The following is a 17,240-nucleotide window of genomic DNA, read 5'->3' on the forward strand; positions in this document are numbered from 1 at the left end:
CCTATGACAAGTAACAAGAATAAGACACAAAGTTAGCAACACATTTATCAATTGTATGCTTCCTTAGTGTAAGTTCATTCATCTTTCCCACAATAACTTCAGGAAGATGATTCAATTTGATCCTGGAAGAAGGTCCTTTCTCTTCATGGGTTTCAGAATCAAGTGAAGTAGATAAGTCTGCTGAATCTTCTATAACACTTGGAGTATTTGGAGTACTAGGAGATGTGGGCTCTTGTTCAACAATTTCTTAAACTTCCCTAGGCTTAGGAGAAAGAATCTCTTTGGGGATTTCCTTACTAAATTTCTCAAAACCAGAATCTAAAGATTAATCAATAACAACATTTGTTGTTTCCATTACCTTCATGGTTCTCTTGTTGTATACCCGATAAGCCTTTCTTGTAGAGGAGTATCCCAGAAATATTTCTTCATCACTTTGGGAATCAAATTTTCTCACATTCTCTCTATCCTTAATAATGAAACAAGTACTTCCAAAGATTCTGAAATACTTAACATTTGGCTTCCTTCCCTTCTATAACTCATATGGAGTCTTCTTGGTACCAAGTCTAAAATACACCCTATTAACCGTATGACAAGCAATGTTGACGGCTTCTCCCCATAAGTTTCTAGCCACATCCTTGTTGTGCAACATGGCTCTAGCCATATCTTGAATAACCCTATTCTTCCTTTCTACTACACCATTCTGCCGATGAGTAATAGGAGCAGAGAATTCTTAAGATATACCTGATCTTGTACAAAAGGACTCCATATATGAGTTCTCGAATTCTTTACCATGATCACTTTGAATTCGATCAATCTTCAGGCTCTTTTAATTTTGCAGTCTTGTGCACAAAACTTCAATATGCTCAAGAGCATTAGACTTGGATCGTAGGAGAATGACCTAAGTGTACTTAGTGAAGTCGTCTACCATAGCCATGATGTATCTCTTTCCACCAAGAGACTCGGTTCTAGTTGGACCCATAAGATCCAAATGTAGTAGCTTCAAAATTCTGGATGTAGCAGATGTTTGAGTGTCTGGATGTTTAGCTTTTGTTTGTTTCCCAAGCTGACATGGTCCACATACCACATTGCTCACTCTACTTAGCTTTGGTATCCCCAAAACTGACTCATGCTTAGATACAGTTGAAAGATGTTTGTAACTAGCATGTCCAATCCTTTGGTGTTATAGATCTTCATTTGGTAAATGAATGCTATTGCACACAATATCAACATCAGGAACTAAGCCATAACAGTTGTCTAGAATGCAAACACCACTTATGAGCTTCTTTCCAAACTTATCTATGACAAGGCATTTTCCTTTAAAGAATATTGCCATGAAATCTTGATCACATATCTGACTTATGCTCAACAGGTTCACTCTCAGACCTTTTACATATAGAACATTTGCAATGTCTGACAGTCCAGGTAGAGATATGATTCCCTTTCCTTTAATCTGTGACTTGTTCCCACACCAAAAGTGACATTACCACCTTTCTTAGACTCGAAAACTTTGAAGAGAGATCGATCTCCAGTCATGTGTCTTGAGCAACTGATCTCAAGGTACCACATACACATGTCCATAACCTTAAACGCGAACTTCATCATGAAGCACACTTCGTGCTTAGATGACAGATCAATGGGAATGGTGTTTTCTCTCATCTGCCTTTTATAAGCTAAACCTTTAACTTTCACTCTTCTTAGACGAACTCCTTTGCACATTTTCATTCTGAGATAGTCTAATTTCTTCTTTGTCAAGCTGAGATCTTTTCCAATAGTCATCATAATAGAATTTAAATAACTTTTCTAATACACTCAAACAAGTAGAGATTAGAAAAATAAGATGTATTTGAAAACAAAGATCTCTTCAAGCCGGTTGCAGCCATGACAACAGGGGTCAATAGATCACACAACAAAGATAAAACCTAATCAAAGTGTGCCTGCTCTGATACCACTTGATAGGCTAAGAATGTATTGACCCTTTGTGATAAATTAATTAATTAATTAGCCAATTTTATTAATTAATCAAATTAACTTGCAAAGCACATGGTAGTACAAACAAATCACCTATTATCTAAAGTATGCAGCGGAAAAATAAATTGACACAGTGATTTGTTTACGAATGGAGAAAACCTACAAGGCAAAAACTCTACCGAATGATTTTAAGGTCACCACTCTCGAGAATCCACTATTATCAAAACAAGCGATTACAAGTAAAGGAATCTCAGTACCTTATACCAACCTACAGTTGAACCCTTATCCCAATACCCAATTGGACTTGTTCTATAGTGACAATCTCTCCTTTCAATACACGGCTCCCAGTACGCGACTTGATCACCAACTTGAGAAGGATGTTGGCTGCAAAGTTCTTTTGTTCATCACACGATGAAGATCATGAAGTTGCTTGGTCACAAAACCCTAAGGTGTACAAAACACAACAACTTCTTCAAGAGAAAGATGAACTAAGGCATATGTCTCCAATTCACAATATGCTTGTGAAAAACTTTTGCATTCAGTTGCATCATCTAGAAACTCTATTGTTCCCGTGGTACTCAACATTCTCTTTTTCTCCCTCTTAGATTTATCAACCTTCTCTCTCTTTTTATTTGAAGAAGTCCCATTCTTTTTGTTTTTCCTCCCTTCTTTATAGGTCTATCCCTTGTCCTTATCTCTACAGCTGTCCTATTGCCAACCAAACTCTCAAGGATATTTTTCTTTACTTTATCAGTTCCTTCCTTTCCCTTATCCTTGAACTTTGACTCTTGGGGATGTCTGTACTGTTTAGGCTGTCTCATATGCATTTAATGCAGCAGGGGTTAGGTAAGAACCCCTTCATTAATGCGGAGGTAAGAATCTTCAATCTTCTTACGTGTTCTAGAAGTTTCCCGTGGTCCTTGGCATCTTCTGGAAACTACACATGGATCATCCGTGCATCTTGCTTCAAGTAAGGCTAGTTTCTTACCTTTTCCGTGAGAACCATTTTCCTGTGTTGCTTTCCCTTTCTACGTATGTGGGATGGTTTAGCTTCCTTTCCCTCACAGCCCATTGCCCTCTTGGAGTTCCTTCAAGTATACAAGCTAGGCCTAGTTCGCTCCCGTGGCCTAGTCCATTATTGGGCTTAAGGCCTGGATGGGGACTCTTCCACTCCCCATAATATATATATATATATATATAAATTAACAATAGGGTTCCCTATTTGAGTTTCAACATTTTGGGTACTAAAATACCCTTACACAAATCTATAAACTCTCTAAAATACCCCAATCTTTTAGTTAAATAATTTTAAATTGCAAACATAAACTGGTTAAAAAAGTAATTTACTATTCTTAAATTTTAGTTTTTTTCCTTTATTTTCTCCATTTAGCTTAAAACTTAGGACACTATCTCCATCTTACTTTTAAACATTATTCCACATTACTTTACCTCTTTCATAAAAAAAATATATGAACAATTTTTTTTTTTTTGAGAAAAAATAATGGTTATTTATATATCTCTTTTAAACATTATAACACTAAACCAAAAAAATAAATAAATAAATAAGAGTATTATTGCACGTGTAAAGTGCGCGTGATAAGTCTAGTATATATATAATCCCTTGAAAAGAAAAATAGCTCCACCTCCTACTTATAATATGGCTCAAACAAAAATTATTTTTGAAATAAAATCAAACATTAAAGAAAAATTAATCTGTTGCATATCAATTATTTTAAAATAGTAGAAGAATGGAAACAATTTATTGAAAACTTCCTCTATTATTCAAAACTAGCTGTGGGCGTGTGCGCTATGCATGATATTTTTTTTTAGGTTGGTCCCATTAATTTTATTTTTGCAATATAATTCCTCTCAAGAATTAAAAGGAAAGTTAGCAAAAATATTCTTTTTCTACACTATAATTCAAAACACCGAAAACATAACTAAAACTTTAATAAAACTTAACAATGACTAATTGGACCAATTAGGAAAACAAATTGTTGTTGATAATTTATTAAGGTTATTTTCTTTGCAAAAATTGCAATTTCGTCCACCAAAAAAAATTATCAAATAAACAATTATTGGGAAAATCTTATAATCAAGTTTCTATATGAATTGTTATTAAATAATAATAATAATGAAAATACAATCGCAAAAGCTAAAATATGCTACACGTCCAATTATTTTTGTTTGACTAACCTTTGTTTTTGTTTGAATAAGTGGCATTGTTCTGTACTTCTAATACAACTATTAAAAATACTTTGTCCACCCAAAAGGATTAAAAAATAAACAAAACTTAGTAAAGTCTCATAGTTTAACATCTAAATTGATCACTATAAAAAATCAAATTCTAACTTGCAACTAATTATTAACCCAAATAAAATCAAACCAATGAGATAAAGAAAAAGAACTTGTGATTGGGAATTGGAATACCAAAATACTTAAATATCCATAAAAGTTGATATAAATTTACCAAAATGAACCATTAAAGGAAAAAAATAAATGGTGGAAACAATATAAAAAAAATCCACCAAAATGAGAAACAAAATTGGAGAAAGAGAGAGTATTGACCTTTTTTGTAGTGGACAACTTAGAAGGAATATGAAAGAGAGGTGGAAATAAAGTTCGAAGAAATTTATATGAAAATTTAGACGGAAGAGGAAGTGTGGAAGTAGATGAAAGGTTGAACAAAATGAAACTGTAAAATTTAAGAAGATAGAAAGGAAAAAAAAAATTAAATTAAATCTATAAAGGGAATCAAATGAAAATTTTTAAAAGAAATTGATTGAAGGTGACGGAAGATTGAACTAAAAAGACAATAGCTAAAGAAGATGAAAGTTTAACAAAGTAAAAATTACAAAAAACAAAAATAAGGAAGGATGCTAAAGATGTGGTGCAAAAAGAGTTTTGTAAAATTTATTACAAAACTTCCATTATTATATATAGTATAGATATGTATAGACATTTTTTTTGGTTTTTGATTCTTCATTAATTTCATTATTTAGGTTGAGTTTGGATTGCATTGAAATTATTTCTCTCTCTGCGTTTGGCGTTTTTCTGTGGTTCTCGTGCACTGTTTACGGGACCCACAAGTACGAATTACAACAAATCTAACTTTAAAATTGGGTCTCACAGAACTATTCACACATTTAAAAATTATTTCGCTACAGTGTTTTCAATTTTTAGCTTTCAGTAATAAGCGGTATCCAAACAGACCTTAGTTATAAACATCTAAATAAAAGTAGATGAATATGTAAAGGCAAACTTAAATGTAATGTTAAAACCGTCCAAGATAAATAAGAGATCTAGGGTTCAATATCTGCCTACACCAAAAATCGATTGGTGTCTTGGTCTGGTAACAAAGAATACAATCATTAGAAGCAGATGTTTTAGGTTGTAACTATATATAAAAAAATAAAAAAATAAATAAAATTAATCTATATATATATATATTTGAAAAAGAAAAAAGAAAAAAAAAAAAAAGATGTTATTTCTCTCTCTCTCTCTCTCTCTCTCTCAATTTTTTGGTTGATATATATATATATATATATTTTGCATCTTTGCTTTGGGTTGATATTTTTTGTATTCTTTGAACTCGACTTTTGGTTGATGCAATTTAATTTTGTATTTGAAGTTGTCACTTTTTTTTTTTTGGTTCTCTTTAATTGTTAATTTACTCTAATAGATTATTTAAAAAAATAATCCTACTAAAACATTAATTTACCAACAATTGTTAACTATGCTTTAATTTAATCTTCTATCATCTATAGCACCATGTTTTGTTTTAGTCTTTCGATTCAAGTTATTGAGCCATATTTCAATCTTTGATCGCAAATTTTGATTTTCTCTCTATTTCTCTATTATTGGACCAACTATTTTTAGATCATAGAGTGAGGTCAAGAGGAGCAAGTGTAGAAAGAGGCTTTTGTCATTTGCAATGGGTAGTGTTGAGAAAGGTAATACAAAATTTAGAGTTTTCTTTGAGAACCTTATTTTCATTTGATTGTTTTTATATAATATGCATTTGATTGTTTATGATTTTGCTTCATCAAATGCAATTTTATTTTTCCTCAGAATTTGAGAATTTGGGGGCGACGAAATTGTCGGTGGTATATGATTTGGTGGAATGGGTTGTTGGATCTGGTGTAGGGATTGTATCAAATTGATGGAGCTGCTAAAGCCAAAATGTTATGGTTTATGCCATTGCCTTTATTATTGTTGGTTTTTATTTACTTATTATGGTTTCTGCCCTCGAAAAACGTTGTATATAAATATGACAAAAGATAGTACCATTTTTTGCCTTAGTAAAGTTAGTATTGGTATTTTATATATAACTTGGATAGATTGAGTTTGTTTTGTGTGTATACTCGCTTTTGTGTGGACACATTTGATGCTATTCTCCTTCTAGGCTTAGATTTGTGATCAATAATAATGGTTAGGTGATTTTTTTTTTTTTTTAAATGTATTGCTGTGCATTGATGAGATTGTCCTCATTCAAGTAGTTAGCCATTTGCTCTAACATCNATTTTTTAGTATAATAACAATCGTTTTGATTTATTAATTTTAAAGGAGATCCAGATTCTTCCCTTTGTCAAGAGATCACATTAATAGGTTTGTCATACTTTCTCTCCCTTAGCTCTCAATTTGTGACATTCATTTTCTCTAATTATTTATTTTTTTCTGTCTTTTCTATTTGTTTACATAGCCAAATATATCATAGGATTTATTTTAATATAATATTTTAATGGGAATAGATTTTTTATTTTATTTTTTTAATGCAGCTTAAATTTGATAGTTAGGGATTAGCGAATTTGAATCCTGAATGTCTCCATTGAAAACATCAAGAGGTGCTAATTAGTCGAATTACAAAGTTTGTGGTGGATTTTGCCGCGATTCGAGTTTAACTAGATCTTAATATCTTTAATTGTAAATTTATTAATATTAAGATGTAAATGCAATTTTATATTTATTTCATTTGTTGATTCTTTAGTAATACTTATCAAACCAAATGTATGAGCACATTATGATTATTATAAAATAGTTCACAATATTTGTATGTATCTCATTTTTAATTATACTGTGTGTAAAATTTTGACTGTTTCATCACAAGAAATGTTCAAACTACATTTTTCAATTTATATTGGAGATGATTTAGCTTCCAATAGTTGAAATTAGAGAAATTTTTAAACTTGAATATGTTAACATTTTATCTAAAACAATCCCATGCATTGCACAAGTTAGTCACTAGCCTCTATATATAATAATAGGTAAAGCTAAGAGAAATTCAAATTAAAATTCCAAATTAGAGTTCCAATTTTACGCCATGTGTCCTAAATTATTTATTCTTAAAGAGTTTTATTTCTTAATTTTAGAATCAAATGTGGGACCACATCATAATATTCATCCAAGTAAGTTATTAAGTACAAAAACCAAATAGTCTAGAATAAATGAATCGTCAAAAAAAAAAAAAAAAAAAAAAAAAAAAAAGGTGCTTCACAATAATAAAAAAAAATGGACAATTTACATTTTATACCTAATAATATCCCTACAAATTTTTTAAAGAGTTAACAAAATATAAAAATGACAATCAATAGTATTTAAATATTATATATATATATATATGAATTATATTATGCATCTTATTATATATATTTAAGTGTATCTATGCATATGCATGGGGTTACAAACTAGTATGTATAAAAATTGAAGCGTAACATTTATTATTACTATGTTCTTGTTGAGCCACATCAATAGCCATATTATCCACTTATTTCCAATTATTTCTCTCTTATTTGTTACTCTTTCATCTTCTTATTAATTTTGTACCTTATTGTTACACTTTCTCCAACATTTCCCTCTTTCTTTTAACTTTTTATCTCTCCACTACTCTCAACCTTCAATTTTTTTTTTTAATATATCCCTTCATTTTTCTTTTATTTTAACTATTCTTATTTTCATCCTATTACTATAATTGGTTATGCTCTCTCTCTCTCTCTCTCTCTCTCTCTCTCTCATGTTTTTTTGTGGTTTTCCAATTTTTTGTATCTCTACTTTAGTTTGATGAATTTATGTATTCTTTAGATCTCTACTTTATGTTGATATAATTTGGTTTTGTGTTTTAAGTTAATATTTTGTTTTTCTTTCTTTGATTTTTAAATGTATTCCTGTTGCATATAATTAAAAATAGTGTATAAGAATATAATGTTATTCTATTTTATAGCATAGCTTGGATAATTTGGTGTTTGAGTAATGACTCTATCTTCCATTATTTATTCTTTCTTGTAACTCTACTTTAGGTTGATAAATTACTGTATTTTTTATAACATTATTTTGGGCTAATACGATCTGGTGGTGTGTTTTTTGAGTTATTCATTACAAGTCTTCTCTCTCCCTCTTATAACTTTTATTTGATTTTTGTTTGTCATAATACTTAGTTATTTTGGAAATGGGAATTTGAATTTATACCATAATACAACCATAGCTATGTATTTGAATGTGGCTATCAACTATTTGATTAATATCAAGCGTACTTTTATGATAAGTTTTGATTATCATGATAATCTTTTTTAAGAGAATGAAAATTTTGAATAATATAATTCAAACTTAAAAAATTTATTTGTATAGAAAACAAAGGAAAATATAACGCGCTATAACATAATATAAAAAAAATGGACCTCCTAAAAAATGAATAATATCAATCTAACAAATCCAAATAATAAAATGATGATATATTTTTTGAGATAGATAAATGAAATATAATTTAGAAATAGTTTGATTTTTTGGGAGAATAAATTATTTTCCACTTATATTATACCATAACTACAAAATAATTTTCTATTTCCATGCATTGTGTAAGTCTATGACTAGTCTATATATATAAAAGTGTAGCATTAATGGTTGCAAAACTCCTATTGCGCCACCTCATCACCACATCATTGACCACAGAATCATTATTTTTCTTATTTTTTTTATTACTAATTTTTTTATTTTTTTTTTTTTTTGTGAGGGGAAACTATGTAAAGAATGGAAGAGAGAATATCAAAATTATAGTAAAAGAGTGTGAATAAAAAGAGACAAAATAAGAGAAGATGAAGAGTGATATTAAAGTAGAGAGTAGTGGAGAGATAAAAAGGTAAGGGAAGGAGAAATGTTAGAGAAATTGTAAATATAAAAAAAAAAAAAAAATGAGTAAATGATAAAAATGGTTATAGAAATATTGGGAAAAAAAAAAAGATAATAATGTAGATGCTGATGTGGATCAACTAAAGCGTAGCAACAATTAATGTTACACTCCAGCTTTTAAATGTGTGTGTATATATATATAGACACACACTTGTGGGCTAATAGGCAAATATATCAAGTATATAAGAATAGTACATAGCACTCGTATTCTACATGCCCATAATAAGCACTACATGTATTCTACATGACCATAGTGAGTTGTGTCATTTTTATTGTTTAATTTCTAAAGTCATACAAACACATATATGTGGAGATGACTTGTGTGTACTATAGACTTGGTTTGAAAAATTCAGTTGCAACAGGTAAATAATAATAATAAGAAGAATATCATTGACGTTGTCACACAGATTTCTTAAAGGACAGGATCTTACCGGTGTTCTTCCACCCGCTCTGGTGAAGCTACCCTACCTGAAGACGGTGTAAGAGGCGTAACCACTCTTTGTTTTACTACTTTGGACTTGAAAATTGATTTGAGCATCTAATTACGCTATTTGCTCTTCATTGTAGTGAATTCATTCGTAACTGTCTCAGTGGTACTATACCCCACGAATGGGCTTCTTCTACAACGTTGGAACGTTTGTAAGTGACTCCTTCAGTTCATATCCAAGTTTAGCCAATAAATGCTCATTCTTATTTGATCAGGTGTATTTGCTGTAGAGACATCAGTATGAACAACATATCAGGAGCGATCCCAAGCTTCTTGGGAAACATCACCACACTTAAAAATCTGTATGCTCTTTTTGTATCATTCTTTCTCACCTATCATATAGTTAGTAAAACTATAACATTCTTTCTTCTGGTCTAGCGAGCTCTAAATATTTAAGGAAATTTTATATTCAGGTTCATGTCCAACAATCTTCTTTCTGGAACTGTTCCCCATGAGCTTGGAAAATTGGTTAACTTAGAGAATCTGTGAGTGTTTCTTTGTTTTATTTTATTTTAATTTTTTAATCACATTTGATAAGTCATTTCTAAATTCTCCTTGATTTGCTTCATCCCTTAACACATGAAATGGTCTGAACTTTCCTTTTGGTGACTGCAGCGTCCTTAGTGCTAACTATCTAACAGGGGAGTTGCCAATTAATCTCACTAATCTGATCAAATTAACAGAACTGTAAGTGGTTACTGTTATAATCCTTTCTATATAGCTGATAGTATTTTTAGATTTTTCCTTGAAAAATAAGCTTTCAGGTTTGTATTTTGTTCAATAATGTTTCTATTTTGGAACATATCAGTAGATTTAGCAGTAACAACTTCACTGGAAGAATGCCTAGCTTTTTTCAAAGTTGGAAACAGCTTAAGCAATTGTATGTGTCTTTTTCCTACATTTTCTTATATTCAATATAAATCTCTCTTAAGTAATAGTTTCAGGTGTGCTAAAGATCCATTTGAATTGTGTTGCTAACAGAGAGATCGAAGCTAGTGGTTTTGAGGGGCCCATTCCTTCTAGCATTTCTATCTTGAGCAATTTAACTGAGCTGTGAGTACTACCTTCTAAGTTATTTAGCGGTTCTTGAGTTACATAATCTCAAAGATACAATTGTGAGTTTTTTAAATTTAAGAAATTTAATGCTGAAGAACTAACAGTTATTGATGGTGCAACTCTATGTAGAAGGATCAGTGACTTAGTAGGAGAGGGTTCGAAATTTCCAAACTTAAGTAGCATGACAGGGATGATTAGATTGTAAGTAATTCTTTTGTTGTAAAATGCTATGAATTGAAATGCTAACCAAATTTATAGCAGTTTTTCTTATCTGAGCTTTATTTACATTTCAGGATGCTGAGGAGCTGTAATATCTCTGGACCAATTCCACCATATATATCAAACATGACACAACTTCAAATCTTGTAGTTCTCCTATCTTTTTTTTTTTTTTTTTTCCTAATATTTTTTGCCTCTTTTTTATTGGAAAAGGATTGAACTGCAGTCCCCATATAATTGGAGAGAACATGGTCAATTATCCCCATTAATTATTTTAGATACATGCATATGTGATATAACAGTTCAAATCTTTTGATTTATCAAAAAAAAATTTGAAAATTCAAACCTTTTTTTTTTTAATATAACTAGTTGTCAATTAATATGTAGAAGTTTAATACTTTATTTTCTAGAACTTGAGCCCATAATCACTCCAATAATATTTTTTATGAAAAAATATATGTTGTAGTAGATTATGTCCTAAGACTGCTTGGAGGACAATCGACAAAGAACCAAAAGTCCCCTCAAAAGACTTAAGAAGACCAATAATGATCCATTAATCTTTGCCTCCTAACTAACCAATTTTTCTTTTTTAATTTAGAATAGAAACTTAAGCTAAAATGGGTACTATTTGACAGAGATGTGGTATTGAAAAGTGTTTGTTGTTTAGACCCCCTTAAAACAGATTGTTTAAACCTAATAAATTAGCCAAGTAGTTACTTAGATTAATTAGGGAGAATTTGACCTAATTATCCTCAAGGTAAACAAATCCACTAGAATAGAATGGAAGTTTACATAATATTTACCACCTAAATCTATTGCTACCTCTAGTAGAACTTGAAAGCTCGAAAATGTGTGAAAACACAAGAGTTATTTAGACCCCCCAAATTAAAGTTACGGCTCGATTGATTTTACTCTAACTTAATACTAAGTGCGGAATAGAGTAAATGCGAGCGGATAAACAAACAAGCTACTATAACCCATAATCATTATAATACAACAGTAAAATGAAAGGTAAAAAAGTAGGGAAGAAGAATGCAAACACAAGATAACACGCTGATGTCTTATCGAAGAGGAAACCGAAGAACTCGGTAAAAAACCTCTTCGCCGCCCTCCAAGTGGTAATCGATCCACTAGACAATCAGTTGGGATACATGGGTTAGCAAGAGACACTCCAAGCCTAATCTACCTGATGCACCTAAACCCTCCAAGCTCCTACTCCAACAAGGCTTTTCGGAACCGTGTCTTGTTTAGCTCTTCGGATCCCGCAATACGCCCGATTGCATCCGCCAAAGCCTGGCTTCTTCCAATGCTTCCCAGCAGCACCAAAACCTCACTTGACACTCTGAAAGGGCGTGGTAAGTGTTTGGGCTATCAACCTCTCAAGTGTATGAAAATTGAGAGGTAGGAGTTAAGGAAAATCCACAAGCAATTGTGTAAAGAATTGTAAGTATACCAAACTCTAACTCACAAGGTTTGTTATTAGGGTTTTCTCTCTAAAGTACTCCTCAACATATGCGGGTAATGTAGGTATATATAGTGTGGGTACAGAAAGTATGTATCAGATAGGACAATCTAGCAAAACAGAATGTTTCTCAAGTGTCTCGCGAGAAGGCCTTACCCACGAGCTACTTGCGAAACATAGCTGTCTCCATCCTGTCCTGACTCTTTGCATTCCAGTCATGTGTAAGATGTAGCATCATTTCGTGGGATGCTTAGTCGTGAGATACCCGCAAAAACACTTCAGTCTTCAATTTACCTTGAGTCTTCACACTCTCTCTCTCACACACAACCTTTACAATTAAATCCCACATTAAATACAGGGTACAAAAGATTGAACATAATTATAATCAAATTTGGCACAAAATTAAAGCCAACAAAACACATAGTTGTAAATTACAACTTTATAGAACTTACTAACTCGACCACGTGTAGCTCTGATTCCACGAACTCTTCTATCTTGGATTTACAAAACACAAGCTCCCACACTAATGACTTTGAGATCCCCCTCAAAAGTTTTAAATCATCAGCATATGTTGATCTTGTAGTAGCAACTTGATTCCACTAGTTCTTGATTGTAGATCTCGTTCCGGAAAACACTTGTAGAGTTAGAAGGTTACATAAACCTCACAGATCTCGCATGAGTAACTCACAAGTCTTCCAAGAGCTTGTAAAATGTAGTTAGGGTTTTCCTTTTATACATAGAAGTGTTTCACTCAAACTTTAACCTTTTTGCGAGCTTGGGCCTGATTTAAAATCTGCAGAATTAACTTTTCTGCGATTTCGATTAGTCGAGTCTAATTTTCGATCAATCAAGTTTCATATAACTTGAACTCTCCTTTCTACTTTTATGTACTATATGCTTAACAAATTTTCTAGATTATCAATTACATTGGTTTGAAAGTGACTATCACTTAAAGAGTTACATCATATAGGTCTCACATCTCTTAGAAAACATGCTTGCAATCATGTAAAAGCATTTTGCATTCTTTTTGCTTTTCTTTTTCTTTTGTTTCTTATTCTTTTGAAATCAAAAGCTCATTTAATCTTGCTGTACAAGTGCTACACCTTACTGAGCATGGCTTTTATAAATTGCACACAGGTGTCATGATTGGCAAGTAACAGTGGTAAAATGGTTATTTATGAATTTCTCCTAGGATTTTTTAAGTCCTTACAATCAAAAGAATGTGACATCAAAATCAAGATCGTTTGTTTAAAGACTACAAACAACTCACACAATTAAGCACTAAATATCACAAACTAGCAAAGTGCAAAAAAATAGCTCATCAAAGCTAAACAAGGTACACGATCATGAAATGCAAATTTCATTGGTCAACCTCAAATACACATTAAGTGATGTGTAATACAAATATTTTTTTAATTTAAAAATAAATAAATAAAATCCTAAACAACCTAGAATGAAATGCATGAATGTAATGCAAAAATAAAATCCTGAACAAAAACATTTTGGTCAAACGGATAGAGAGATAAAGCATATGGACCATGTCAGAGAGACTCACTAAGGTTGAGTCTTTTGCATCCACACTTTTTTAGATGCAAACCTAGTGTTGGAGTTTCTAGACATATGAGATTGTTGATCAACTCCAGCATTGGCATAGAGGCTAAAAGCCTTTACCAATTCATGAATAAGTGTCATGGGATCTTGTGCTTTTGTCATAGACACTTTTTGTTTAGTTGCTTGCTTTGTAGCGTGCGACTTGAAACAATTTGGGCAAGTATGCCCAGCTCCACCACAAAAGTGACAAAACCACTAAGGTTTGTGTTGTTTCTTACCTCTAGGATAAGTAGGTTTCTTGGGTTTTGTCTCACTAGGATCTATCCTAATCTTCCTAGTAGTTAGAACCACTTCTTTAGGAACCCTAATTTTTGGTTTAGGGATAGATACACCAAGAACAAACTTAGTGGGAGTAACAACAGATGCAAAGCCACTCTCAACAAACCCTAACCCTATCTTATCAAAAGTAAATTTTGGAACATTTAGCATGTTATCAAGTTTAGAAGTAGAAGTCCTATCAAGTTTTTCTTTAGTAACAAATAATTCAAATTCTAAACTTTTAACTTTTTCAACCAAAGACATGTTCTCAATCTTAATAGTAGTTATGAGTTCATTAGCTTCAAACAATTTTACCAACAAACTTTTCTTTTCTTGCTCAAGAGTGTCTATCTTTTTCAAACCTAACTCAACATTCATGGCATCATTTGTTGCAATCTTGCAAAGCTTGTTATAAGCCTCTTGCAAGTCAGCATTCTTAGAGAGTTCCCCATCAAAAGGGTTCTCATCAACAATTTCAGTTTCACTTACTTCAGCAGTAGCAGTGAAAGCCATGTAGTTTCCTTCTTGATTACTTCCAAACTCGTGATCAGAAACTTCATCATCACTATGGATAATAGCCATAACTTTTCCCTTTGATCTCAAATATGTGGGATATTCTGACCTAAGATGACTATACCCCTAACAACCAAAACACTGTTAGCCTAAAGAATTGTTAGAAGATTGAACAACTTTATCTTTTGATTTTTCAAAAGTATTATTCTTGGCTGTTTCATTCTTCTTCACATTCTTAGAGTTAGCATTGTTTCGTCGATTTCTTGCCCATCTATTATTGTTTCTTAGAAAGTTTCTAAAGTTCTTGGCAAGATAAGAAATCTCTGTAGAAGAGATCTCATCATCAAATCCACAGTCATCTACATCATCTACAAATTTGAAAGCCATAGATTTGGATTTGCAAGTCTTGGGTAAGTCAAACTCGAAGGATTGAAGAGATCCTACAAGTTCATCAACATGAATGGTGTCAACATCCTTGCTTTCAGTTATGGCAGTGACTTTGGGTCTAAAATCTTCAGTTAAAGATATAAGAATCTTCTTAACGGTCTTAGGTTGATCATATACTTTACCCAAATTAAAAGTTAAGTTAACTATGTCATTTAGTTTTGCATAAAACTCATCAAAAGTTTCATCATTTGCCATTCTAATGTTCTTAAACCTAGAGGTTAACTATTGCAGTTTATTTATTTCCACAACCTTAGTGCCTTCACGCACAATTTACAGAATATTCCAGGCAATGTGAGCAACCTCTACATTAGAGATCCTCTTGAATTTTTTTCCATTAAAGCTTACTGCTTCTTTTTAAGCAGTAGACCATTGATCTACAAGGGTGGTAGGTCTTTTCCAACCATTTTTCACAAACAACCAAACCCTCTCACCAAGAGATTTCAAAAAAGTTTTCATCCTCACTTTCTAGTAGGCATAATTATTCCAATCAAAGTGGAGAGGGATCACAAGAGAGTGACCATGTTTTATGACCACAGGGGTCAAGGATCAACTCAAGATAAAGCTACCTAAACAAGAAATAACCCACTCTGATACCACTTGTTTGTTTGTTAGACCCCCTTAAAACAGATTGTTTAAACCTAATGAATTAGTTAAGTAGTAACTTAGGTTAATTACGAGATCAAGGTTAAACAGTAGTAAATCATTTCATGCACAACAAAAAATAAAAGGCACAATGATATGATTACCCAAGAAAACCAATGAAACTAACCGTTTCAAATAAAAAAACTAGGAAGATTTAACCTAGCTATCCTTAAGGTAAACAAATCCACTAGAATAAAATGGAAGTTTACAAAAGATTTACCACTTAAATCTATTGCTACCTCTAGTAGAACTTACTAACATGACCACGTGTAGCTCCGATTCTACTGACTCTTCTATCTTGGATTTGCAAAACACAAGCTCCCATACTTATGACTTTGAGATCCCCCTCAAAGGTTTTAGATCATTAGCAGTTGTTGATCTTGTAGCAACAACTTGATTCCACCAGTTCTTAATTGTAGACCTCGTTCTGGTAGACACTTGTAGAATTAGAAAATTACAAAAACCTCATAGATCTCACAAGAGTAACTCACAAGTTTTCCAAGAGCTTGTAAAATGTAGTTAGGGTTTTCCTTTTATACATAGAAGTGTTTCACTCAAACCCTAAACATTTTTGCAGGCTTGGGCCTGATTTAAAATCTGCAAAATTAACTTTTTAGCGATTTTCGATCGGTCAAGCTTCACAGAACTTAAACTCTCTTCTCTACAACTTGAATGTTCTTGAATCGTGATTTGTACAATCTTGAGAAATGTCTAACACCTAATCTAGACATGTTTTTGTTCTCAGTTTGCCAACTTACACAAACTAAGAATCTAAACATTTAATCCTAAATATTTAAAACCTAACAGAAAGCATAATATCACCACTGATTACATAAACATTTTTGGAGTTTCTCTAGTTGTTCGTTACAAACTTATTATGTTTTTATTTTGACTTACATGCATTTTAGTATTGGAATTTTTGTGTCTAGCTTACAAGTTTTTTTCATATTCGGCGGTACAGTTATATACCTTCTTTTTTGTTATTATGACATCTGTATTGTTATATTCTTGCAGAGATCTCAGCTTCAACCAATTGGATGGAACGGTTCCAAATTTTGATGGTCTAGAAAGCTTGACATACATGTAATATTCATAACCAAACCTTTAACATACTTCAATTATAGAGTAAATTCAAACAATTAATTAGGCAGCTGAAGCACCAACGATATGTAACCAGGTTTGGCTTTTGGCCAACATCTATGGGTGAATGTGCAATGAACTTCACTCTGCATGCACCTAAAACCAGAACCCTCTTCATCTGCTTTATCTTTTAGAATAAACATAAAAGGACCTTATATAACTGGGTCGTTACTATAGAAAATAAACTAGGACCTTTAATTTTTTTTTTTTTCTTTTTTTGAGAAAAACTAGGACCTCTAATATAGTCTTATTATTAACG

The 17,240-nt window shown here is 31.9% G+C and overlaps 1 protein-coding gene and 1 non-coding gene across 2 annotated transcripts in view; one reads left to right on the forward strand and one right to left on the reverse strand.

Annotated features, from left to right (window-relative positions):
• The window catches only part of LOC112025419 (probable LRR receptor-like serine/threonine-protein kinase At1g07650), a 59,531-nt gene that overhangs the window by 25,692 nt on the left and 16,599 nt on the right, over nucleotides 1-17,240 (forward strand). The window contains exons 5-14 of the mRNA XM_065763058.1: nucleotides 9,555-9,626; nucleotides 9,715-9,786; nucleotides 9,865-9,936; nucleotides 10,048-10,119; nucleotides 10,250-10,321; nucleotides 10,443-10,514; nucleotides 10,616-10,687; nucleotides 10,820-10,891; nucleotides 10,984-11,055; nucleotides 16,856-16,924. Of these exons, the coding sequence (XP_065619130.1) occupies nucleotides 9,555-9,626; nucleotides 9,715-9,786; nucleotides 9,865-9,936; nucleotides 10,048-10,119; nucleotides 10,250-10,321; nucleotides 10,443-10,514; nucleotides 10,616-10,687; nucleotides 10,820-10,891; nucleotides 10,984-11,055; nucleotides 16,856-16,924 (717 nt within the window). The remainder of the gene's footprint in view (nucleotides 1-9,554; nucleotides 9,627-9,714; nucleotides 9,787-9,864; nucleotides 9,937-10,047; nucleotides 10,120-10,249; nucleotides 10,322-10,442; nucleotides 10,515-10,615; nucleotides 10,688-10,819; nucleotides 10,892-10,983; nucleotides 11,056-16,855; nucleotides 16,925-17,240) is intronic.
• Nucleotides 11,379-11,489, reverse strand: LOC112025428 (small nucleolar RNA U19). The gene has a single exon (XR_002884252.1). It is a non-coding gene; the product is annotated as a small nucleolar RNA U19 (small nucleolar RNA).

The sequence above is a fragment of the Quercus suber genome, unplaced genomic scaffold (assembly GCF_002906115.3).
Source record: "Quercus suber isolate HL8 unplaced genomic scaffold, Cork oak 2.0 scaffold_490, whole genome shotgun sequence".
NCBI classification, from domain to species: Eukaryota; Viridiplantae; Streptophyta; class Magnoliopsida; order Fagales; family Fagaceae; genus Quercus; species Quercus suber.